Raw genomic sequence first — 27,578 nt, 5'->3', positions numbered from 1 at the left:
AATTTACATAACTGCCATTACTATGAACTGGGCAGCCGCAGAGATGGACAGTGCATGGGTGCTGAAAGCTATACAGAATTGTTTTAAGAAGGTCATACTAAGGATCATTTAGCTATTTGATTGTGAATTTTAAGACCTTAAGAAATTAAATGAAACAATTATTGGATGAAAAATATTTTTGGCCTTACTGCGTTTAGCCCATACAAGCGCATTGAATAACAGATTCACTACATTGAACAACAAATAGTCCACCAAAAACTCCAAAGGAAGTTTCTTCTGAAGTGTCTGTCCTATATCTGAGAGATATAAGAAAGAGCAGGAAACATTATATATCTATTTTTTTTACATATAGTTAAGCCCTTATTTTTGGCACTCAACAGTCTCCTTATACAGTACTTCCATACATTTTTTCAACTGGTACCGGGGGACCTTCAGACGAGTCTTGTGAGGCCTGTGGGCATCCTAGAGCAAAACAGAGGGGTCATATTAGTGGGGGACTATCTGTTGTTCCATATAGTGGATCTGTTATTCAATGCGTCTTTATGGGCTAATAGCAGTAAGGACAAAACATTTCTTTCATAAGATATTTTTTTTCTATATTTTTTTGATAGTTAAAGGTGTCTTAAAATTCCAAATCAAATAGCTGAATGATCCTTGGTATGGCCTTCTTAAAACAAGTCCATATAGCTTAGTAGAACATGATAGCTCATAAGAGACCAGGGATACATAACCAGGTGCCCTCCAATGTCTACAGTCCTTCAGTCCCTAGCTGATTTAAAATGCATCATCAAAGGCAATTATGTTTACTTCTGTTCCACCGGTGCAACATATTGAACGGCTACTTATATCTCCATAAACCATGCTGCCATTCACTAATAGGCTGTTATAAAGTAACTTTGTGACCCTAATAAAACCTTCAGGTCTGGATCTTTGTCTGCCCGCCCTGCTTAATCCTGGCGCATTGGCACCTCCACACATATGCAAACAAGCCTCTTTGTTATTTATTGTCAGTTGTAAATATACACTTGACCCTGAAGAAGTGTGCCTGACCCTGGGCATGGTGAATGGTGCCTTCCATGTCACCTGGATCGTCCAAACCACAGCCCAGCGTTATGACATCATTACAACAGCATCACAGCAGCCAGGAACAAGGGCTTTACCAGGCCACATAATTACCCTGCCTCTGTCTACTCAATTACTGTGACACACGCTCGTCAGGCCCTAACAGCCCACTAACAACCAATGTCCTCTAGGTAACCTGTCGTGTGTGTGTGTTTGTTAGTAGAAGATAAGCAGAGCATGGTGTGTTTGTGCACACATGTGTGCGTGTGTGAGTATGTTGCCATTATACTGTAGGGATGTGGGGTATTTTCATTTCTCTGGGAAGCCTAGTAATAGTTAAGGAGACATCCTAATAGCGTTCAAGACCTTAACCACAATACTGATGTGGTTTCACTTGGAAACACAGCCTTGTCAGGTTAGCTAATAATTAATCATGTTGTACATTATTTTCTCCAAGCTATTTTTGGCAGACTGAAGAGTGAGGGGGAAAATGCAATTAACACATTTTTGGGCTTCTCATTTCCTCTTTGATTCAAGTAGCACAGCCAAAGAGGAAATGATTTCAGCCAAGGGATATTGTTTCATGTCTCGTTCTCAAGAGCCCCTTTGATTCCACTGCCACCCTTCTGTCCCTCCCCTGGTTTAAAAAGGACAATTGATTTCCTTGGGCCCTTCTATTCTCATTATCCTCTGAGAAGTAGAGCAAAAAACACAGCCTCACAACAATAAGATAAACAAAGGAAAAACATATATATACAATAATGAATTCTATGAGGTGATGGCACAGCTTGTAACATCAGGTCACCCAGTGTAGTCACAGATTATCCATTATATTGACCAGATACTTAAGTGGCCACTCTAACAATGAAAATACATGTCTTCAAAGATAGAAGGCAGTCGGGAGGAGGCGAGATCAGGTGGGACCATTCTAACCAATGAGAGGGCAGATGCGCGCGTGACCAACAGGTACAACTATATACAATATAAAGTAGTTTTTCTCAAAGTTGCCAGGATGTCGTGTTCTACTTATATAATAATATGATAATAATAATAATATGCCATTTAGCAGACGCTTTTATCTAAAGCGACTTACAGTCATGCGTGCATAAATTTTTTGTGTATGGGTGTTCCCGGGGATCGAACCCACTACCTTGGCGTTACAGGCGCCGTGCTCTACCAGCTGAGCTACAGAGGACCACAACAGTACATTGGTAACAACCTAAGCATTACGAACCTTCTATGCGATCAAAAAAGCCTCACGTAGCAAATAAGCCATTCCATTTTTTGTTGACCAAATTCCACACTCTCTCATTGACCTCCATACAAAAACGAAAAAACGCAACCTGCTGGAGTAGACAGATTTTGGGCCGAGTTTGGCCTTTCGCTTCGCCTCTTCCTCTCTGGTGTAGTTCAACACAGTTTCGCTCAGTCTTTTAAAGTCATCTGGATTTAGAAGACCTGGGAATATCTCTTCCCACAGGGCTGCTATGGTGAAAGGCATTTTGGGGGTTTATGGTTTTTAATGGGCTTGAAGCTGATTGATTGGACGCAATAGGGTTGGATATGTTTGTGTATCCCTATCGGCTGCCCCAGAGCCGGGGGCTGGAGATGTGTTGTCTGACACAGTAACACACTAATGGCTCTAAAAAGCCAGGCAGGTCCTCCTCTGGAGGTGTGAAAAGCGACAGAGAGACCCAGCGCTGGAGCTTGCCACAATCCATCTGGATTACTGGCATCATCTCCTCACCACCGGAAGTGGACCAGAGGTGTCGCTCTCCAACATCTTCTCTATCGTCTCTGGCGCTGGAATTCATAGATTCCGTTTTACGGGCTATTTTACATAATTATTTGCGCTGATTTAAACTTTTTTTGAACACAATGTTTCTACGATCGTTTCCTATGACCGAAACGGGTTCCTGGACATCAGAACAGCAATCACTGACCTCAATTTGTAAGAAGATTTCTACTTCAATGAGTCAGAGGCGCAGGACATACTGCTCACCGCGAAAAAGGAACTAATCTCCGACATTCGGAAGAGAAAGAGACAGCGATATAGAGGCCGACATGCGGGTACCCTGATGAAACTACAGCGGCGAGTAAATAAAACCGATTCTATTGGCAAATGTACAATCACTGGAGAACAAACTGGAAGAGCTCTGTTCGAGACTATCCTATCAACGGGACCTGAAGAACTGTAATATCCTGTGTTTCTCAGAAACTTGGCTGAACAAGGACATGGATAATATTCTAGCTGTTTTTTCTATGCATTGGCAGGACAGAATGGCAGTGTTGGGTAAATTCAAGGGGGGTGGTGTGTGTCTCTTTGTTAACAACAGCTGGTGCTCAATCTCTAATATTAAGGAAGTCTCGTGGTTCTGCTCGCCTGAGTTCGAATACCTCATGATAAGCTGTAGACCATACTATTTATCAAGATAATTTTCATCTATATTTTTCTATTTACCACCACAAATCGATGCTGGCACTAAGACCCCACTCAACAAGTTTTATAGGGTCATATGCAAACCAGTGGCGGCTCCTGAAAAAATTCTCAGGAGGGGCAATTTTTCTGATGATTTAGGTGACCTACACACATTTTAAAAAAGATATGTCCAGCAACAACATGAAGACAGGGGCAGCATATAAGTCAATACCAGAAGCATTTATTGACTGATCTGGGGAGATGGATTCCAGTTTCTGTGACAGATTATAAATAATCTCTGATGCCTTTGTTATATTAGCTTTTGGTTGAATGTACTGTCGTAGTAAATATATAATGTTATAGCTTGGTCTGACTAAAATCTTGTGCATGACCCATTTTGTGTTGGGCCTTTGTATTCAATATAATGAACAAGAGTCCTATCTTGTCAGCCTTGTCAGCAGGTGGCTAAGGATAACACCCACGCCATAGGTCTCTCAGTTCTTCCAACTCACGAGTTCTTGCCCTGAGGACACACACACACACACCCACACCCACACACACACACACACACACACACACACACACACACACATCATCACTGATTAACACACACACACACATCATCACTGATAACAAACACACACACACACACACACACACACACTGATAACAAACACACACACACACACACACAAATCCTCTTCTCTTAGGCTGAACATCTGAAGACAGAGAACCCGACTCAGAGCCAATGCAACAGTGACACTAGCCTGGAGGTGACCTCGCCCAACTCATCAGGACCAATCAGAAGATCAGAACTACTAGATTCAACCTACTTCATTTTATTGTATAAAATGTCAGCACACAATGTTTAGGGGCTCTTCTGATAAACTCCCTACGAGTTTGACGAACGGGTCCGTGCACGCGATTCCAGATATCTTTACCTCTGAATAAACTGCCTTATATTATACAATTATCCACCTTGTCCAAAAGTCTCTACTTGGTCTCCGTTCTCCAGTAAACTTGTTTTATCAACAATAGTAAGGTTAAATGACACAGAAAGCAGTTCAATGTCGGGGTACAGAGTCGCTCTCTTACCAGGATCGCGGTCCGCTCTGACCAGGGTGAAGCCGGCCGGCTCCACTTCTCTGTCCGGGACTCTGTCATCCAGCCAAGTCTCCCAGCTGTATTGGGATTACAGCTGCCTGCAGCGTTTTCATTATTTAGTCCGTTCGTAGCGGGTATGTACACGATCAACAAGATCAGTCCAAAACCGAAGATCAGTCCAAAGCAGAATGTTTGCAGAATGTTTGTAAACTAAGTCTACAAATTAAAAACATAAAATAACGCCACACTGCAGGTCGAAACATAGACACTGCTAGCCGCCATTGTCTTAGTTACGTTCAACGTTACGTCACGTATGACGAAAGCGCGTAAGTGCATGCCCACAGACACCCATAGAGAATGTATTGAAAGCTTTGAAATGTGAAAAAAATAGATTTTACATGACAGGCTATGAGAGACTTCTGGGCGATTTTCAACCTGACTGAAATCGCCCAAAAAACGGGCGGGGCCATTTGAAGCACGACTTTAGCCTGATTTGACATTTAGTGGCTGGCAGATCAGACGTGAACACTGATAACTGCTGTTGCCGTGATATAATTGATTAGAAAAAAAATCACTTCCTTTTCCCGTTTGGCAGTGCGTCGCCCATATCGCCCTATTGAACAAGCCGCCCATGATGCAAACATGACTATAAGTCGCTTTGGATAAAGGTGTCTGCAAAATGGCATATTATTATATTATTATTAAGAAAATGCTAATTCAGAGGCAGTGCTCCTAATGGCCGGTGATTTTAATGCAGGAAAACTGAAATCAGCATGTCACCTGTTCAACTAGAGACGAAAAAACATTCACCTTTACTCCATACATAGAGACGCATACAAAGCTCTCATTCACCCTCCATTTGGCAAACCTGACCATAACTCCATCCTTCTGATTCCTGCTTACAAGTAAAGACTCAAACAGGAAGCACCAGTGACGCGCTCCCACTACGCCCTCCGACGAACCATCAAAAAGGCAAAGCGTCAATACAGGACTAAGATGCCCAGTGTCGTGAGCCGCCCAGTGACGTGAGCCTACCAGACGAGCTAAATGCCTTCTATGCTTGCTTCCTTTGAAGCAACACTGACCCATGTGTGACAGCACCAGCTGTTCTGGACGACTGTGTGATCACGCTCTCTCTGTAGCCTATGTGAGTAAACAGGTTAACATTCAAAAGGCCGCAGGGCCAGACGGATTACCAGGACGCATACTCAGAGCATACACTGACCAGCTGGAAAGTATCTTCATTGACATTTTCAACCTCTCCCTGACCCAGTCTGTAATACCTACATGTTTCAAGCAGACCACCATAGTCCCTGTGCCCATGAAGGACAAGGTAACCTGTCTGCATGACTATCGCCCCATAGCACTCACACCTGTAGCCATGAAATGCTTTGAAAAGCTGGTCATGGCTCATATCAACACCATCATCCCAGAAACCCTTGACCCACTCCAATTCACATACCGCCCCAACAGATCCACAGATGATGCAATCCCTATTGCACTCCACACTGCCCTTTCCCACGGACAAATGGAACACCTGCGTGAGAATGCTATTCATTGACTACAGCTCAGCGTTCAACATTGTAGTGCCCTCCAATGTCCAGCAACTGGATCCTGGACTTCCTGACGGGACGCCCCCAGGTGGTGAGGGTAGGCTAAAACCCTCAACACGGGAGCCCCTCGGGGCTACGTGCTTAGTCCCCTCCTATACTCCCTGTTCACCCATGACTGTGTGGCCTTGCATGACTCCAACACCGTCATTAAGTTTGCCGACGACACGACGGTGGTAGGCCTGATCACTGACAATGATGAGACAGCCCATAGGGAGGAGGTTAGAGACCTGGCTGTATGGTGCTAGGACAACAACCTCTCCCTCAATGTCAGCAAGACAAAGGAGCTGATCGTGGACTACAGGAATAAGAGAGCCGAGCACGCCCCAATTCACATCGACAGGGCTGTAGTGGATCGGGTCGAGAGCTTCAAGTTCCTCTGTGTCCACTCAGGATCTATCATGGTCCAAATACACCAACACAGTCGTGACAAGGGCATGACAACACCTCTTCCCCCTCAGGAGGCTGACAAGATTTGGCATGGGCCATCAGATCCTCAAAAAGTTATACAGCTACACCATTGAGAGCATCTTGACTGGCTGCTTCACCGCTTGGTATGGCAACTGCTTGGCATTCGACCGCAAAGCACAACAGATGGCACTGCATACGTCCCAGTACAACACTGTGGACTGTCCAAACTATTGACTGGTACTGTATATATGTTTTAAATTCTAAGAAAATTGGTGCGACCAAATCATGTGCTGGTTCCACCAACTGAAAAAGTTAGTAGCACCAGTACCACCAGTGGAAAAAGGTAGTCTAGAACCCTGTATCATCACTGTATATGCATGAAGGTATTCGGAAGGCATTTCGAAGGTATTCAGACCCCCTGACTTTTTACACATTTTGTTACGTTACAGCCTTATTCAAAAATGGATGAAATTATTTTTATCCTCATCAATCTACACACAATACCCCATAATGAGAAAGTGAAAACAGGTTTTCGATTAACCTCTACGGGATCAGTGTCCCGTATACGGGATGGTTGAGCTAACGTGCGCTAATGTGATTAGCATGACTGTTGTAAGTAACTGCAAACTTTCCAGGACATAGTCTTATATGGGCAGAAATCTTAAATTCTTGTTAATCTAACTGCACTGTCCAAATTACAGTAACTATTACAGTGAAAAAAAACATGCTATTGTTTGAGGAGAGTGCACAACAGCAACAAAATTATCACGGCAACTGGTTTGATACATTCACCTCTGAAGGTAAATAATGTATTTACATTCAGTAATCTTGCTCTGATTTGTAGTCTTGAGGGTCCCAGAGATAAAATGTAGCATAGTTTTGTTTGATAAAATTCATTTTTTAAATGTAGGAACTGGGTTCTACAGTTTGAACCCCTGCTGTCTCTGGCTCCACACCCACCCCTGCTCGGCCATCTAGATGTGTGAAAGTTAGTTTATAAGATAATGATCCATTGTGTATGATATTGCTGGGAGTGTGTAAACTAAAATTTTTGCATTACCATATCACTTTTGTATGTTTTCTATAGTTATGTACTCGAAAATGTATCAATTGACCAATTCGGCACATTTGGGCAGACTTGATACAAAATAGTCCAGTATTGCAATGCTTCACTGGATCAATCTGAAACTTTGCACACACACTGCATCCATCTAGTGGCCACAATCTAAATTGTGCCTAAACTACAATATAATAATGTGGCCTTTCTCTTGCATTTCAAAGATGATGAAAAATAATTTAAAAAAATAACCTATATTTTTGTTTGTATTATCTTTTACCAGATCTAATGTGTTATATTCTCCTACATTAATTTCACATTTCCACAAACTTCAAAGTGGTTCATTTCAAATGGTATCAACAATATGCATATCCTTGCTTCAGGTCCTGAGCTAAAAGCAGTTAGATTTGGGTACGTCATTTTAGGCGAAAATTGAAAAAAAGGGTCCAATCCTTAAGAGGTTAAATTATTTTTGATCCTCATCAATCTACACACAATACCACATAATGACAAGTGAAAACAGCTTTTTAGAAATTTGTGCAAATATAAAAAAATACAAAAAACTGAAATACCTTATTCACATTTACATTTACGTATTTACATAAGTATTCAGACCCTTTGCTATGAGACTCGAAATTGAGCTCAGGTGCATCCTGTTTCCATTGATCATTGCCAGGATCAACGCCAGGACAGCGGAGTCACTGACCACCTTCCGGAGACACTTGAAACCCTACCTCTTTAAGGAATACCTAGAATAGTATAAAGTAATCCTTCATCCCCCACCCCCCATAAAAAAATGTGGTTGTCCCACTGGCTATCATAAGTTGAATGCACCAATTTGTAAGTCACTATGGATAAGAGCGTCTGCTAAATGATGTAAATGTAAATGTAATCATCCTTGAGATGTTTCTAAAACTTGATTGGAGTCCACCTGTGGTAAATTCAATTGATTGGACATGATTTGGAAAGGCACAGACCTGTCTATACAAGGTCCCACAGTTGACAGTGCATGTCATAGCAAAAACCAAGCCATGAAGTCAAAGTAATTGTCTGTAGACCTCAGAGACAGGATTGTGTTTAAGGAACAGATCTGGGGAAGGGTACCAAAACATTTCTGCAGCATTGAAGGTTCCCAAGAACACAGTGGCCTCCATCATTCTTAAATGGATGAAGTTTGGAAGCGCCAAGAGCTGGCTGCCTGGCCAAACTGAGCAATAGGGGGAGAAGGGCCTTGGTGAGGGAGGTGACCAAGAACCCGATGGTCACTCTGACAGAGCTCCAGAGTTCCTCTGTGGAGATGGGGGAACCTTCCAGAAGGACAACCATCTCTGCAGCACTTCACCAATCAGGCCTTTATTGTACAGTGGCCAGACTGAAGCCACTCCTCAATAAAAGGCACATGACAGCCCGCTTGGAGTTTGCCAAAAGGCACCTAAAGAATCTCAGACCATGAGAAACAAGATTCTCTGGTCTGATGAAACCAAGATTGAACTCTTTGGCCTGAATGCCAAGCGTCACGTCTGGAGGAAACCTGCATAATGCTGTGGGGATGTTTTTCAGCGGCAGGGACTGGGAAACTAGTCAGGATCGAGGGAAAGATGAACAGAGCAAAGTACAGAGAGATCCTTGATGAACACCTGATCCAGAGCACTCAGGACCTCAGGCTGGGGCAAAGGTTCACCTTCCAACAGGACAACTACCCAAAGCACACAGCCAAGACAACACAGGAGTGGCTTCAGGACAAGTCTCTGAATGTCCTTGAGTGGCCCAGCCAGAGCCCGGACTTGAACCCGATCAAACATCTCTGGAGAGACCTGAAAATAGCTGTGCAGCGACACTCCCCATCCAACCTGACAGAGTTTGAGAGGGTCTGCAGAGAAGAATGGGAGAAACTCCCCAAATACAGGTGTGCCAAGCTTGTAGCGTCATACCCAAGAACTTTCGAGGTTGTAATTACTGCCAAAGGTGCATCAACAAAGTACTGGGTAAAGGGTCTGAATACTTCTGTAAATGTAATATTTCAGCCACAAGAGCATTAGTGAGGTCGGGCGCAGATGTTGGGCGATTAGGCCTGGCTCGCAGTCGGCGTACCAATTAATCCCAAATGTGTTCAATGGGGTTGAGGTTAGGCCTCTGTGCAGGCCAGTCAAGTTCTTCCACACCAGGCGAGCCTTACACCACTCCAGCTGACACTTGGCATTGCGCATGGAGATCTTTGGCTTGCGTGAGGCTGCTCGGCCATGGAAACACATTTCATGAAGCTCCCAACGAACAGTTCTTGTGCTGACGTTGCTTCCAGAGGCAGTTTAGAACTCAGTAGTGAGTGTTGCAACCGAGGACAGACGATTTTACGCACTACGCGGTTCAGCACTCAGCGGTCCCGTTCTGTGAGCTTGTGTAGCCTAACACTTCCGGCTGAACCGTTGTTGCTCCTAGAGGTTTCCACTTCACAATAACAGCACTTACAGTTGACCGGGGCAGCTCTAGCAGGGCAGAAATTTGACAAACTGACTTGTTGGAAAGGTGGCATCCTATGACGGTGCCACGTTGAAAGTCACTGAGCTCTTCAGTAAGGCCATTCTACTGCCAATGTTTGTCTATAGAGATAGCATGGCTGTATGCTAGATTTTATACAACTGTCAGCCACGGGTGTGGCTGAAATTGCCAAATCCACTAATTTGAAGGGGTGTACACATAATTTTGTATATATAGTGTAATTACCAGTTGTCAGAGGAAGGTTCAACTAGACAACCATCAGCACAGTTCTCATGTTGAAGAATGTCTCTAAATCATTAAAGAAGGATACAGGTATGATGCCTGTTTAAGCATGAGTGTAGGGGTATGAATGCATAGAACATGTGATGTGAGTGTGAGTAATTGTGAGCATGCATACATATATCCCTCTCCTTGTGTTTGTAGCCTACTTAACAAGCAACAACTAGCTTTCCAATGAGAGCAGATTAGGAATAATAATAATAATAATAATAATAATAATATGCCATTTAGCAGACGCTTTTATCCAAAGCGACTTACAGTCATGTGCGCATACATTTTTACGTATGGGTGGTCCCGGGGATCGAACCCACTACCCTGGCGTTACAAGCGCTATGCTCTACCAATTGAGCTACAGAGGACCATTAAAAGGTCATTAAACGGTGCAGAATAATTGCTTTAGTGAGCCTGATGGTTCTCGTCAGAAAAAGGACCTTTGATTTTGGATCACCTTGGCTGTGGGTGTTAATTGGAAATTCCCACCTATTTATCAAACCTAGCATGTTAACACAATTGCACAGTTATCTTGTTAAATCCTATTAATTAGAAAAAACGATGAACTCAACACTAATCAAATGAAACTTCAAGAAGTGAGAAAATTGCATTCTGACTTGCCTTGAGCAGGAACCAGGCATGAAATAACACAGTGATCTTAATCTCAGGCTAATCAGGTAGAATTATTAGCCAAAGTGGATTTGTTGGGGAGGGTCATGATCATTTCACGCCAACACATCCCCCCCAGGTTATTAGACAAAGTCTCTGTCTGTGGTTTGCCTTTACTGCTTATAGTCCCTATTAAATATAATATGTTAAATACACAAATGCATAATTGATCAATTTTTGATGCAGCTCTCTGCCCCCTTGATTGCTGAATAATTAACCCAGATTTTTTACCTGACGATTATATCTGGTACTATCCCCAAGGTTTGGAAGGCGTCCCATGTATTCACCCTTCACAAAGGTGGTGACCCTTGTGACCTAAATAATGATTGACCTATTTCTAAACGTTCTTACCTAGCTAAAATATTAGAATCCTTGATTAATTCTCAGCTGAGATCTTTCTTATCTTTGAAATGTATTCTAAATGTACATCAGTTGAGTTTTAGACCAGGTCATAGCACTATCTCTGCTGCATCCCTACTTATAAATGATGTGGTTGTAAATGTAAATGTAATGGGGTTAACTGTATGAATAAAAGACAACATTGTACTGCCCCCTTTATTGACCTGTCAAATGCTTTCCATACTGTTGATCACTAACTTCTAATTCAGAGGCTTTCCTCAATTGGCCTAAACCAGGCTGCTTAACTGGTTAAAAAATTACTTGACAGATAGAACTCAATGTATATCTACTGATGGTGTTAAAACAGGTTTCCTGGATATTACGAAAGGTGTCCCACAGGGGTCGATTCTGGGTCCTGTACTGTTTACTGCTTACATTAACTATATCGACTTGTAACCTGCACTTGTATGCCGATGATACTGTTGTGTATGCTATTGCCCCCACGGTTGACCGGGCTGTATCTGAACTACAGTCTGCCTTCATTGTATTACAGAAAAACGTTATTGACCTGAAATTAGTACTGAATGCAGGTAAAAGAAAGTATATGTTGTTCTCTAGAGCGCATAAAAATAAGTCTGATGATTTAAGCATATGTACTTTGGATGGTGTCTATATTGATTGTATCTGTGCTTACAAATATCTGGGCATCTGGATAGATGAAAAGCTGTCGTTTAAAAAACATATTGATGAGTTTGTTAAGAAGCTGATAATACAAAATAGGCTTTTCTATAGAAATAGGTCCTGCCTCTAGCTAAATAGTAGAAAGCAGATTATTCAGTCGATGTTCCTATCGGTCCTGGACTATGCGCTTCATTACTGGAGACAATTGTTGTACTCATCACTGCATTCTCTACTGAAAGTTAGTTGGCCCTCTCTGATGCCATGTAGGTTGATACATTGCTATGTTTTCATTTATAAAGCCATTTTACAAAAAGTCCCACCGTACATAACATCATTACTAAACTTTAGACATACGAGTTATCACACTCGGTCTCAGGGATGGCTAACTCTGGAAATGCATTTGGTCTCTACTGAGTTAGGTAGCTAGCTTTTACTTTTTTGTGGAACAATCTTAAAAATGTTCTTAAATTTGTTGTTCTGGTTCCTCTACGGCAATTCAGAAAGCTGATTGAGGACCTTATTACTGATGAATGTGTTTGTTTTTTATGACCGTGTTTTTCTTTTTGCTTGCATTTTGTCTTTATATTTTGATGTGTGAATTTTCTGTAATTTATGTAATTCAGGGCTCATCTGTAAAAGAGACAGTATGACTCCTTGATTAAATAAAGGTTAAATAAAATCAAATAAATATACAGTGCAAGCACACATACTGTATTCATGTAGAGTGGGAGCTTAGTCACTGTTCTGGTATGAGGACAACAAAAGCTTGGTCATTAATCTGAACAGAGTGGTTGCAATTACTGCCATGAAATACTTTTTCTACACTCTTAGAAAAAGGGTTCCAAAAGGGTTATTTGGCTGTCCCCATAGCAAATCCCTTTTTGGCTCCAGGTAGAACCCTTTTGGGTTTCATGTACAGTGCATTCGGAACGTATTCAGACCTCTTCCCTTTTTCCACATTTTGTTACGTTACATCCTTATTCTAAAATGGATGTAATTATTTTTTTCCCTCATCAATCTACACACAATGCACAATAATGACAAAGTGAAAACAGGTTTTTGGAAATGTTGGCAAATTTATTAAAAATAAAAACAGAAATACCTTATTTACATAATTATTCAGACCCTTTGCTATGAGACTCGAAATTGAGCTCAGGTGCATCCTGTTTCCATTGATCATCATTGAGATGTTTCTACAAATTGATTGGAGACTCGTGTGGTAAATTCAATTGATTGGATATGATTTGGAAAGGCACACACCTGTCTATACAAGGTCCCACAGTTGACAGTGCATGTCAGAGCATAAACCAAACCATGAGGTCGAAGGAATTTTCCATTGACCTCCGAGACAGGATTGTGTCGAGGCACAGATCTGGAGAAGGGTACCAAACACTTTCTGCAGCATTGAAGGTCCCCAAGAACACAGTGGCTTCTATCATTCTTAAGTGGACTCTTCCTAGAGCTGGCCGCCCGTCCAAACGGAGCAATAGGGGGAGAAGGGCCTTGGTCGGGGAGGTGACCAAGAACCCAACGGTCACTCTGACAACGGTCACTCTGTTCCTCTGTGGAGGTAGGAGAACCTTCCAGAAGAACAACGATTACTGCATTACTACACCAATCAGGCCTTTATTGTAGAGTGGCCAAAGAGAACACACTCCTCAGTAAAATGCACATGACAGCCCGCTTGGAGTTTGCAAAGGCACCTAAAGGACTCTCAGACCATGAGAAACAAGATTCTCTGGTCTGATGAAACCAAGATTGAACACTTTGGCCTGAATGCCAATGCCAAGGGAAACCTGGCACCATCCCTACGGAGAAGCATGGTGGTGGCAGTATCATGCTGTGGGGATGTTTTTCAGCAGCAGGGACTGGGAGACTAATTAGGATCGCGGAAAAGATGAACGGAGCAAAGTACAGAGAGATTCTTGATGACTGTCCTGTTGTGGTGCAAATGGGAAGATCAGGTTTACAATGGATACACTTCTACCAGACCCCTCACACCCGCAGAGGGGAGGAAGGAACTGATGTGGGGGTCTTCGACACCTCACGCCCTGTTGTAAATTTAAGCAGGAGAGGACTCTCTCTTTATCCTCTAGTATTGGTGAAAGGAATGTTCCTTTGTCTAACAGACTTTTTACTCCCAAAACTCTAATTTTCAAATGATGAATACTGGAACAATATTTATAACATAAGAAAGTGGGGAATGGTCAGAGGATGTCTATGGAACAATATTGTCAATTGGGTTCCTATTTTGTGATGTCATTAAAAATGGTATGAAGGAAATACTGTAACTTGAAAAGTATACACACTATATATGTCAAGTTTTCATCCTTTATGTTGTTTATGAAATATGAAGACTGATGAAAGTATTTTCGTTGAGATAGAAATGTTTCTAGTTTTCTAATGAGATAATCATTTTTTTATAAGACTTTGCACAAGTAAGTAGCCATGCCCCGAGGAAGCTCAGAGAGCGTGTCAGCATGACGGAACACCCAAATTAACCAGAGTGTATAAAAGGATTGGTTAAGAATTAACATATCAGACCAGGAAGACTCAAGCTCCGATGGTTTGAACCCTGAAAACCAACAGGAGGTAGAGACGACAAGGTCGCCTCCATGACAATCACTGTTACGGCTGATTAGCTGTCCTAAGTACGGTATCTAGAAAAGTTAAGTTGGACCATTCTATTACTCTCTTCAAACCATCGCTGCTCTCATCACCCCACTGTGGACCATCGACACTGCTGATTAGCCTATCTTCAGAGGACCAATCTTTTATTTTATTTTTTTATTTTATTTTTTGTCATTTAGCAGACGCTCTTATCCAGAGCGACTTACAGGAGCAATTAGGGTTAAGTGCCTTGCTCAAGGGCACATCGACAGATTTTTCACCTAGTCGGCTCGGGGATTAGAACCAGCGACCTTTCGGTTACTGGCACAACGCTCTTACCCACTACGCTACCTGCCGCCCTAATCTTCCAGAACGAGTGAAAGGAAACACCACCCTTTAGTTCTGTTCAAGACTACAGTTGAAGTCGGAAGTTTATATACACTTAGGTTGGAGTCATTAAAACTCGTTTTTTAACCACTCCAGACATTTCTTGTTAACAAACTATAGTTTTGGCAAGTCGGTTAGGTCATCTACTTTGTGCATGACACAAGTCATTTTTCCAACAATTGTTTACAGACAGATTATTTCACTTATAATTCACTGTTTCACAGTGGGTCAGAAGTTTACATAATCTAAGTCTTCAAACAGCTTGGAAAATTCCAGAAAATGATGTCATGGCTTTAGAAGCTTCTGATAGGTTAATTGACATCATTTGAGTCAATTGGAGGTGTACCTGTGGATGTATTTCAAGGCCTACCTTCAATCTCAGTGCCTCTTTGCTTGACATCATGGGAAAATCAAAAGAAATCAGCCAAGACCTCAGAAAGAATTGTAGACCTCCACAAGTCTGGTTCATCCTTGGGAGCAATTTCCAAATGCCTGAAGGTACCACCTAACAATAGTACGCAAGAATAAACACCATGGGACCATGCAGCCATCATACCTCTCAGGACGGAGACGCGTTCTGTCTCCTAGAGATGAACTTACTTTGGTGCGAAAAGTGCAAATCAATCCCAGAACAACAGCAAAGGACCTTGTGAAGATGCTGGAGGAAACAGGTACAAAAAGTATCTATATCCTCTGTAAAGCAGTCCTATATCGACATAACCTGATGGCAGCTGAGCAAGGAAGAAGCCACTGCTCCAAAACCGCCATTAAAAAGCAAGACTACGGTTTGCAACTGCACATGGGGACAAAGATCGTACTTTTTGGAGAAATGTCCTCTGGTCTGATGAAACAAAAATAGAACTGTTTGGCCATAATGACCATCGCTATGTTTGGAGGAAAAGGGGGCAGGCTTGCAAGCCGAAGAACACCATCCCAACCGTGAAGCACGGGGGTGGCAGCATCATGCTGTGGGGGTGCTTTGCTGCAGGAGGGACTGGTGCACTTCACAAAAATAGATGGCATCATGAGGAAGGAAAATTATGTGGATATATTGAAGCAACATCTCAAGATATCAGTCAGGAAGTTAAAGCTTGTTCGCAAATGGGTCTTCCAAATGGACAATGACCCCAAGCATACTTCCAAAGTTGTGGCAAAATGGCTTAAGGACAACAAAGTCAAGGTATTGGAGTGGCCATCACAACGTCCTGACCTCAATCCTATAGAAAATGTGTGGGCAGAACTGAAAAAGCGTGTTTGAGCAAGGAGGCCTACAAACCTGACTCAGTTACACCAGCTCTGTCAGGAGGAATGGGCCAAAATTCACCCAACTTATAGTGGGAAGCTTGTGGAAGACTATCCGAAACATTTGACCCAAGTTAAACAATTGAAAGGCAATGCTACCAAATACTAATTGAGTGTATGTAAACTTCTGACCCACTGGGAATGTGATGAAAGAAATGACGCTGAAATAAATAATTCTCTACTATTATTCTGACATTTCACATTCTTAAAATAAAGTGGTGATCCTAACTGACCTAAGACAGGGGATTTTTACTAGGATTAAATGTCAGGAATTGTGAAAAACTGAGTTTACATGTATTTGACTAAGGTGTATGTAAACTTCTGACTTCAACTGTATATTCTTCAAGAATAAATGGTTATATATCATTAATTTATATGTCCAGAAATTGATGCAGCAACTGCAAATTGCCACTTTCAAAGAGGCTGCACAACACTGAATGACCTTATAGGACCTCCTCAGGGCATAGGATATGACTTGGATTTAAACCTTCACAATGCACCAACTAATTGACTTAAATTAAGCTAAGGCTTCATATGCCTAGCTCTGGGAAATTGGACACAAACTCCTCAACACCACTGCTGTTCCAGTTCCCCACATCAGTCTAACATGAGCAATTAGAACTCAAAGTAATAGTAGGCCTAGTTACTTTGTCTAAGCCCAAGACACCAGACTACTGCCAGACTACTGCTATTTCTCAGTGCAACTGATCAATGAATATCTAATGGCATGATGAGGCAATATAATTTACATTGATCTAAATTATTAGCCTGGCCCCAGATTTGTTAATGCTTTTGACTACTCCATTGTCATTGTCAGGCATGACAGTTCCATAAGGAGTTTCAGATTCATTTCAGATAAGACCCGTATTCCACCAGGGAGAAGCAAACATCCCCAGCTGCATGCATGGCGTCTCAGTCTCAGTAATATTGGCATGGGCTTTGCATGGATCTCAGCTCTCGTTTCCAACCTGCACTTCCGCACAGTGACAGATGGGATTGCCTTTCTCCATTGCCATGATGGTGAGGAAAGGCTTAACGTCCCCTTGTTACTAACTAGATGGAGGCCCTTACAGTCGGTTGCTGCAAAAAATAAATTGAATTCCCGCCCAACAGAATAAATAAACATGGTAGTGTGTTCAAGCCCTGGGTCTCTCTGGGAAGACCAAGCCTGGCCTGGCTGACACAATTAGGGACATATTTTTATTAAAGTAACCACTAGAATACAGGGTGATGGAGAGAGATAGAGAGAGGGGATGTAGAGAGAGAGAGAGAGAGAGAGATGAAGAGAGAAAAAGTAACAGAAAGAGAGAGTAAAACAGAAGCTACCTACACAACCAGAAGCGATCTACAAAACAAAACTAGCCTGCAAAAATGTTGTATTGAAATTCATTGCAAAATGTATTATTATTTAAATATTGAAAAAATGTGGGCTACAGAGAGAAACAAAATAGTACAAGCATTACACATACTATAAATATTCAAAGGATGAAAAAAAAAAGATTTTTTTTTAAATTATGAGACAAACAAGATGGGTATGAATATGGTGTATGATGTCATTAATGTTTGTTGAAATATATTTAAGTCTGAGTTTTTGTCTTTATTAATCTTTTTTCTTTATGTTGAAGGTCCCAGCCGACCTCATCTCTAGTTTAGTGGATCTATGTTTGTGAAATGTTAAGTTTTCTATTGTCTTTGTATGCAGTATGTGTATGTTTGTTTTGTCTGAAAACCTAAATAAAATCGTACAAAAAAAAGACATTAATTGCACAAAAAAAGAAAGTTGCAATACTCTTCTCAACTCAGAGTGGTAATTTGAAATAACATCCTGTGCAAAATTACCATAATCAACATAGACCACTGAACTCCAAATAGACATGTGTAAGTGTATGTTCTCCAGTGAGTGCCTAGGGGTTTTTGCTATGCAGATTTTTTTTTATATAACTGTACTGACTAATTTAGTGGTTAGATGAACACAAATGATTTGATAGCATGCTACTGTATGTTACCCAAAGCAAGATGCTCTTGTATGTTTCTGTTAGGGAGCACCCTCAGGTAAACAAACAACATAATTGTTTACTAACAGTAGTAAACAGTGGTTTGATAAATTAATTAATAGTTTGGGAGGCAGTTTTCAGCAGTTTTTGAGACTTGTAGGGAAAGGGAGTTGATTCATGATTTATGATTCTATGGAAAATCGTTGAGCAGAGGATCAAGATGAATCTGAACATAAAAATTATGCATTCTGAGACAAATTGCATCTGGAATAACATCAATTTGTCCCCGTTAATACAACGATTGATGATTAGTCTCAATTCTGGGTAAACTCAAATTGAATTAAACATGCATCGATCCAATGTTTAATGTGAGATTTGTCATTCTTTGTTGATAAGATTTTTTTTTTACCTCAAAGCATTCTCATAATTCTTCCCTTTCAGATGCACTGCAGTGTTTTATCACTGATAGTTTTATCACTGATAGCCTCTCAGTCTGCTGAGGCTTTTGCCTGGAGATCATTGAATGATATGTCCTTACACGTGCAGTTAGACTAGGCATCATTAACAATGTAGAGAGATGAAACTGAACAGGTAATATTATTTCCAACAAGCTCTCACAGTCTCAAATCAGAATTAGACGTTAATCCATGTTTCTCAAACGTCACATTTCGAAGTTGTTCCAAACATCACATTTCTAAGTGTTTAAGGTTAAGTTTAGGCATTAACTCCGAAGTCCTAAGGTTAGGCATTAACTCTGAATGGTTAAGGTCTGGGATAGGCTTAAAATAAAAATCTCTAAAACAATTTTCTAGCGCTGGATTCGAACATGCAACTTTTGCCCATCCACCATCCCAGTCCACAACGCCCTCACAAACCAAAACCTAAAAGGCTTCTTACCAGCTTCTACCCCCAAGACATAAGACCGCTGAACAGTTAATCAAATGGCTACCCGGACTATTTGCATTGACCCCCCCCCCCCCCCCACTTTTTTCGCTCCTGCTACTCGCTGTTTATTATCTATGCACAGTCACTTTGCCCCTACCTACATGTACAGTACATAATACCTCAATTACCTCGACTAACCTGTACCCTCGCACATTGACTCGGTACCTCCTGTATATAGCTTCATTATTGTTATTTTATTGTGTAACTTTTTTAAAACTTTAGTTTATTTTGTAAATATTTGTTTTACCTTATTTTTCTTAAAACTGCATTGTTGGTTATGGGCTTGTAAGTAAGCATTTCACTGTAAGGTAAATACCTGTTGTATTTGGCGCATGTGACAAATAACATTTGATTTGATTTGATTTACTTGAAGGTAATATCGCTCACTGTCGCCCCTAGTGGCTGGTTTCTACATCATCTCGTGACATCCTCAGATATGGATCGACCTCTAATACTGACTTGTATCACCGGGGACCTGGCTGATTATTTCATAGTTTTACTGACATTTTACTGGAAACCATGACTATATGCCTGATTGTTGATTGTGCTTTCAATTCAAAGGCTAATAACAACCAACCATTTTCTGCTTTGTTCCCAACAATCAAATCAGCCCTCTCTCACTTATTGTGTCATATAAATCATTCACACTCAATATCTCTAATCACTGCCCAGTGCCCAGTATAATCCACAACACTGTCATTATGGCTGTGTTTCTGTTTGATGCAAAGGATGTTTTATATATTAGGGCCAAGGGACATCCCCGCAAGCCAAATAGTAACTTTGTTTGATCAACTATGCCTCATCCCATATGCTTCCTAGAAGTAACAAAGACAATCCGTGTGCTTTGCGGAGGAACCTAACACCCGTTTGGAGTGAATAATTTGTATTTTCCAGCCTTTTCTGTCCTCTTGTATCAATTTGTTCAAGGCCAAGCAGCATGCACTGCAACCTCAACCTCCGAAAGACTCCATGAATCCTTTCAGACTGTGTTGCCATGGCAACAGGCAGCAACAAAGAGCAACCACCACCAGCTTGGTCTTGAAAATAAACTTAAAGTTACAGTTCTCAGACTTTTAGAGGATGGGGCCATACCTGAGGTAAGATTTGACCGGAGTCAAATAATCATAGAGTAGCACTCTCCAAAACAAAACATTTTAGTACTCATCACTGCATTCTCTACCAGAAAGTTGGTTTGCCCTCTTTGATGTCACGTAGGTTGATACATTGCTATGTTTTCATTTCTAAAGCCCTTTTACGAAGAGTCCCACTGTACCTAACATCTTTACTAAACTTTCGACATACGAGTTACCACACCTGGTCTCAGGGATGGTTAACTCTGGAAATTACTTTGATCTCTACTAAGTTAGGTAAATCAGCTTTTAGTTTTCTTGCAACGTATTTGTGGAACAATCTTCAAAATGTTCTTACATTTGATGTTTTGATGCCTCTAGGGTAATTCAGAAGACTGATTGAGGACCTTATTACTGATGAATGTGTTAGTTTTTTATGACCATGTTGTTCTTTCTGCTTGCATTTTGTATTAATACTGATGTGTGTATTTTCTGTAATTTATGTAATTCAGGGCTCATCTGTAAAAGAGACCTTGGTCCCATATAAAATGAAGGTTAAATAAATAAATCATTTAAAAAAATACACTGCTGTCTTAGATTCCCTTCGATGTGTCCATGACTGTGTGTGTGTAGTACTCTTGGCAGCATTAAAGGGATACTTCGGGATTTTGGCAATGATGCCCTTTTTCTACTTCCCCAAAGTCAGATGAACTCATGGATACCAGTATGTGTCCAGTATGAAGGAAGTTAGAGGTATTTCCGTGAGACAACGCTGGCGTTAGCGCAATGACTGGAAGTCTATGGGTATCTCCTAGCATGCTAGCAGTCATTGCGCTAATGCTAGTTAGCAATTGTGCTAGCTCTAGTTGGCAACTTCCTTCAAACTCCACGCATAGACATAAAAATGGTATCCACGAGTTCATCTGACTCTTGGGAAGTAGATAAAGGGCCTCATTGCCAAAATCCTGAAATAGTCTACCAGTGTTGATGGAACCTCCTAGTGGTTAAAGGTGTCACTGCAGATCTGGTACAACATGTGTTGCTGATGTTCTCCAGCAAATCCAGATCTTTTCATGTTTGCAGTGACCCTTGCACATGTGTGGAGACATTAATACGTTGTGTCGGTCTTCCAGGTATGTTTTTAATGTGTTATTCAATGTATTGTGCATGCTTGTTGGTTCTCCTGCAGAGCTCACGATGACTTGTTCGCTCCCAATGCAAAGCAATGCAGTCATTCTGATTTGGAATTATGGTTGAATGTAATTGAATTGTTCCACTGGCTTCCAGTTGAAGCTAGCATCTATTACAAAACCATGGTGCTTGCCTACGGAGATGTGAGGGGAACGGCACCTCCTTACCTTCAGGCTCTGATCAGACCCTACACCCAAACGAGGGCACTACGTTCATCCACCTCTGGCCTGCTAGCCCCCCTACCTCTACGGAAGCACAGTTCCCGCTCAGCCCAGTCAAAGCTATTCGCTGCTCTGGCACCCCAATGGTGGAGCAAGCTCCCCCACGACGCCAGGACAGCGGAGTCACTGATCACCTTCCGGAGACACTTGAAACCCTACCTCTTTAAGGAACACCTGGAATAGTATAACAGTAATCCTTCTAAATGACTTAAATGTAAATGTAAATGTAATAACATGTAGAAAATGCCTTTGACTTGAATTGGATTTAATTGAATTAGATTGATATTATTTTTTTAAATTACAATAATTTGTTTAAATTTGTATTGTGGATTATATATTGATGAGAAAGAGGATATGATGAGAAATATGAGAATTGCGCTTATAATTGTATATTGAAAAGAAAGAGGAAAAGAATGCAGACAAAGCTATTCCTATGCTGGAGATCCTGTCATGTTTGCAGTGACCCTGTCTTCCAGGAATAAATAAGATCTTAAAGCAAGTCCTGTGTCTGTCATCCTTCTGACCAGCCAAACAGAGTTACACATACTTTCACAGTCGTTTATGATGAGGGAGGAAACTTTATTTTTTCTATTACAGCATGTTGGATGACTGTCATTCATATTCCATTCCCCCATTTCAATGTAACATCGATAGGTTTAGGCTACTACGTGATACTCTAATAGGTTGTTACAACCTAGCCTATGAATGAAAGTTTACAACGTAGCTGCACACAGGTCGAGAGAAAATATTGAGGTGACAGACGATGACATATGGACAGACAGTGACACATTCAATACTGCCTTGCACACTCTTGCCTGCATCTAGCTGATCTAGGGTGTAATCATTAGTCCAAGAGTTGCAAACCAGAGTTTCTATTGGACAAATTCAGGTATGTTTATCCCTGTTTCGTTACGTTTGCATCCGTTTAAGAAACATTTTTCAACAGAATCGGCAGAATGAATATTCCCCTGATCACGAATAAACACAGTTAACTTTCATAGCAGCCACATTGTATTCCTTCTCGTATCTATGCACTCTCCTCCTCTCACCCTTTCCCTTCGTTTGTGGACTTCAATGCACAACACATCAGCTCTATGTGACCAGGTGAAAAAACATTTTCAAGCTAAACCATATCCTAACTGTTGCACACAGCCTACATCGTTGTCACCATATTAGCTAAAGTAACGTCCTAGTCAACATAGATAATATAACTAATGTGTTAGTAAACCAGCTACAATCATGCAGTAACCTTACAGTCACTAAGCAGTTTAGCGTTTACACCGGCGGGCCCCGGTGGAAATATATTGATAAAACCAAAAGCTTACCTTGACTTGGGAGGGATCCAGTGTTGTGTTGGATAGTCATAGCTAGCCAGCTAACATAGTATCCCTCTGTTTGAGCCAGTTGTTTTGAGTAGGCTAAACTAGCTAGCAGCATTTGCTAGCTAAGTAAGTGAAACTGAAAGTTTAAAAAATAAGAAATCTCTCTCTCTCTCTTGCTTCTCCTTCATTTTTTAAGAAATGTATTTGTTCAAAACTGTTCAACTATTGTCTTTCTCCCACTTTGTGTCAACTACTCACCACATTTTATGCACTGCAGTGCTAGCTAGCTGTAGCGTATGCTTTCAGTACTAGATGCATTCTCTGATCCTTTGATTGGGTGGACAACATGTCAGTTCATGTTGCAAGAGCTCTTATAGGTTGGAGGACGTCCTCCGGAAGTTGTCATAATTACTGTGTAAGTCTATGGAAGGGGGTGATAACCAAGAGCCTCCTAGGTTTTGTATTGAAGTCAATGTACCAAGAGGAGGAAGGAAGCTAGCTGTCCTCCGGCTACACTATGGTGCTACCCTACAGATTGCTGTTGAGGCTACTGTCGACCTTCATTGCAAAACAGTGTGTTTTAATAAATTATTTGGTGACGTGAATATATTTAGTAAAGTTTTATCTAAAAATAATAACTTTTTAAATGTTTAGACATTTACATTTTTATGAAATTCACTGGGGAGGATGGTCCTCCCCTTCCTCCTCTGAGTAGCCTCCACTGTTTCACATAATTTCCGTGGGTGGCGCAGTTACCACTCCTCAGCATTAAAACATCAGGCCTTCAGTGACCTGGTCCTTCCAGAGTGAGGCTACATAACGGAAGTCTTTGAATAGCCAGCCTACAGGAAGTCCTCAGGTTATGATTTGGAAGGAGTTTGTTCTGGGATGCAAGTAGAGAGGCTCAGTGTTTGAACAGGCTAAGTGCCTCTGAGCAGTAGTCAAATAAGTAGGACGACTAAAACTACTTCACCAATTACCACCGTTCAAACGAGGACACTTGGTCTCTTGTTTTCTTGGTTCATCGGTTAGGATTATTAACCATTCCTCTACTCCATTGTAACTTGGGGTGGGTAACTTGTAAAGAACCTGTTGCATTGATCACTTGCACTTAGAAATGTCTTCACTGAACTGCACAATAGGTCTAAGATGTCAATCTTTTAATCACAAATGTTGCACAAGATTACAGTAACTTTCACTAAGACCACCCTGTGGGGACAAACTTCTATAAAACTAACACATTAAATCCGACAGAAAAGGAACTCAATTCACCACAGCGGGTAAACTAGTAGAGTAACCATCAAACTGACCATCTGACAGACATGGTCACAGAATACTGTTATTATCAGTCTATAACAGTAGACTCTTTCAATCTTTCCTCTGTTAAAGATGCACTCTGGGATCTTAAGCATAACAAATTCGTAACATATTGCACAAATTGGATTCGTAACATATCAGAAGAATTGCAAAATTCGTATAATATCATACAAATTGCAAAATTCGTATCATATCACACGAAATGGATGACGTAGTACACAATTGGCTGAAATAGTACACAACAAACAGGGACCATTTATGGCTTGTGAGCACCATTTTCAAAACAACTGGCTGAAATTACACAAAAGTTTGAGAGTGCATCTTTACAGTCGTCTTACCTGCAATGTTTGTGTGGACCACTCAGCGTCTCGATGACGAAGCATTCTCCATCATTCAAGCAGTAGGCCAGGTCCTTCTCGTGACATTGCTTGAAATGCTCTGAGCGCATTTGAGTAATGGTGGGTGATGCTGCAGGGAAAATATTGATATCACAGAAAAGGGAGATGGAGAAAGAGAAAAAATAAAGAGATAATGTTAGTAAAGAAAATAACAAGGAACACATTTCATCAGTTCACATTCAAATCAAAACGTTAAGACATATATTTCCTATGCCTATCCAAGGCTAAGTTGTAAACGGACATGCATACCATGTGTCATAACTGCAATGTGTAAGACTCAAAAAGGTACTCTAAGAACAGACAGAAAAAAATGCCCAACAAATTCCCCAGAAATGCACAGTAAGGCCACACCCTGCACTGCTGCAGCAGGAGTAGCCATGTGAGTGTTTTCCTATTAGTCTCCTCTGCAGGTTTCATTACTGTAGAAGTGACAGTGGACGTGCTGTAAAACACTGTATGTAAAGTTAATACAAAGACCAGAGTGTTTGCTTAGCTCCTGGTACGTCACTGAGAGATGAATGAGGGATGCTGATAATCTGTCCTGCTGTGATTAATACTGGAAGGTCTGCAGCGTTTGGGAACTTGACTCCTCAAAATGATTAATAACACCAAGCCTGGTGTACACAGAGCCTACACTGTGGTGAGAATAACTGATAACAGTCCTATTAAAATGCTAGGCCATGCCACAATGGTCCTTCATACATGGGGAGTTAGCCTAGCTAAACCGGGGTTGAGCCATGCTGTTGTGTTTTTCATTTCACATATGCTGACAGTACACATTAACCAACATTTCACAATACAAATCCATGTAAATGCGCTGGAGTTACGTAGCTCTGGAGCTAATTTATATATTTAGTCCAGCAATCCGTTGTCAGTTGATAGCGGACCTAGGTTCAGATAGTATTTGTTTTCTTTCAATTATATTCACTGCACTTGATTGAGCTTGTGTGGCGCTATATAACCAACGAATTATTTTAAAAAAGTGCAAAACCCACCCATATTGCACTTCAGACTGCCTCAATGAAACATTCAAAGTATTTTAAACAAAACAGCTCCCAAGGCTATAGCTCATCACATCAGGTCTGATTGATAGAGGAAAGGAGTTGGGGAGTTGAGTTGTCTGTCTGTCTGTCTGTCTGTCTGTCTGTCTGTCTGTCTGTCTGTCTGTCTGTCTGTCTGTCTGTCTGTCTGTCTGTCTGTCTGTCTGTCTGTCTGTCTGTCTGTCTGTCTGTCTGTCTGTCTGTCTGTCTGTCTGTCTGTCTGTCTGTCTGTCTGTCTGTCTGTCTGTCTGTCTGTCTGTCTGTCTGTCTGTCTGTCTGTCTGTCTGTGTGTGTGTGTGTGTGTGTGTGTGTGTGTATGTGTGTGCATGTGCGTGTGTGTATGGATTAGGTCTGGTAGGTGAGGCAGTAATGAAGCTAACAATTATGGTAATTAGATGTAAGGGGCCGAGGTCAAAGAATCAGTTCCTGTATTTTGCATGAGTTTCCGATGGGTCAGAAATACAGTAAAGTCAAATTATGCTGTTGTTCTATAGGGGAAGGAGGGTAGATTCAGAAAGGGCTGTCATTAACACTGAATAAAGCTGATAACGACAGCCAGCTTACAGTTGAAGTCGGAAGTTTACATACACTTAGGTTGGAGTAATTAACACTCGTTTTTCAACCAATCCACACATTTCTTGTTAACAAACTATAGTTTTGGCAAGTCGGTTAGGACATCTACATTGTGTATGACACAAGTAATTTTTCCAACAATTGTTTACAGACAGATTATTTCACTTATAATTCACTGTATCACAAGTCCAGTGGGTCAGAAGTTTACATACACTAAGTTGACTGTGCCTTTAAACAGCTTGGAAAATTCCAGAAAATTATGTCATGGCTTCAGAAGTTTCTGATAGGCTAATGGACATAATTTGAGTCAATTGGAGGTGTACCTGTGGATGTATTTCAAGGCCTACCTTCAAACTCAGTGCGTCTTTGCTTGACATCATGGGAAAATCAAAATAAATCAGCCAAGACCTCAGAAAGTTTTTTTGTAGACCTCCACAAGTCTGGTTCATCCTTGCGAGCAATTTCCAAATGCCTGAAGGTACCACGTTCATCTGTACAAACAATAGTACGGAAGTATTAATACCATGGGACACGCAGCCGTCATACCACTCAGGAAGGAGACGCGTTCTGTCTCCTAGAGATGAACGTATTTTGGTGCGAAAAGTGCAAATCAATCCCAGAACAACAGCAAATGACCTTGTGAAGATGCTGGAGGAAACGGGTACAAAGGTATCCATATCCACAGTAAAACAAGTCCTATATCGACATAACCTGAAAAGCCGCTCAGCAAGGAAGAAGCCACTGCTCCAAAACCGCCATAAAAATGCCAGACTATGGTTTGCAACTGCACATGGGTACAAAGATTGTGCTTTTTGGAGAAATGTCCTCTGGTCTGATGAAACAAAATAGAACTGTTTGGCCATAATGACCATCGTTATGTTTGGAGGAAAAAGGGGCAGGCTTGAAAGCCAAAGAACACTATCCCAACCGTGAAGCACGGGGGTGGCAGCATCATGCTGTGGGGGTGCTTTGCTGCAGGAGGGACTGGTGCACTTCACAAAAATAGATGGCATCATGAGGAAGGAAAATTATGTGGATATATTAAAGCAACATCTCAAGACATCAGTCAGGAAGTTAAAGCTTGGTCGCA

General features: G+C 41.3%; 1 protein-coding gene across 1 annotated transcript in view; it reads right to left on the bottom strand.

The window, feature by feature from the left end:
* LOC311131392 (pro-neuregulin-3, membrane-bound isoform-like) overlaps positions 1-27,578 on the bottom strand; it is a gene marked incomplete at both ends in the record, with an annotated part of 555,735 nt that overhangs the window by 188,568 nt on the left and 339,589 nt on the right. The window contains one exon of the mRNA XM_084164353.1: positions 24,816-24,945. Coding sequence (XP_084020479.1) covers positions 24,816-24,945 — 130 coding nt within the window. The remainder of the gene's footprint in view (positions 1-24,815; positions 24,946-27,578) is intronic.

The sequence above is a fragment of the Coregonus lavaretus genome (assembly GCF_964263955.1).
Source record: "Coregonus lavaretus genome assembly, chromosome: 1".
NCBI lineage: Eukaryota > Metazoa > Chordata > Actinopteri > Salmoniformes > Salmonidae > Coregonus > Coregonus lavaretus.
This window is presented reverse-complemented; position numbering and strand designations above follow the sequence as displayed.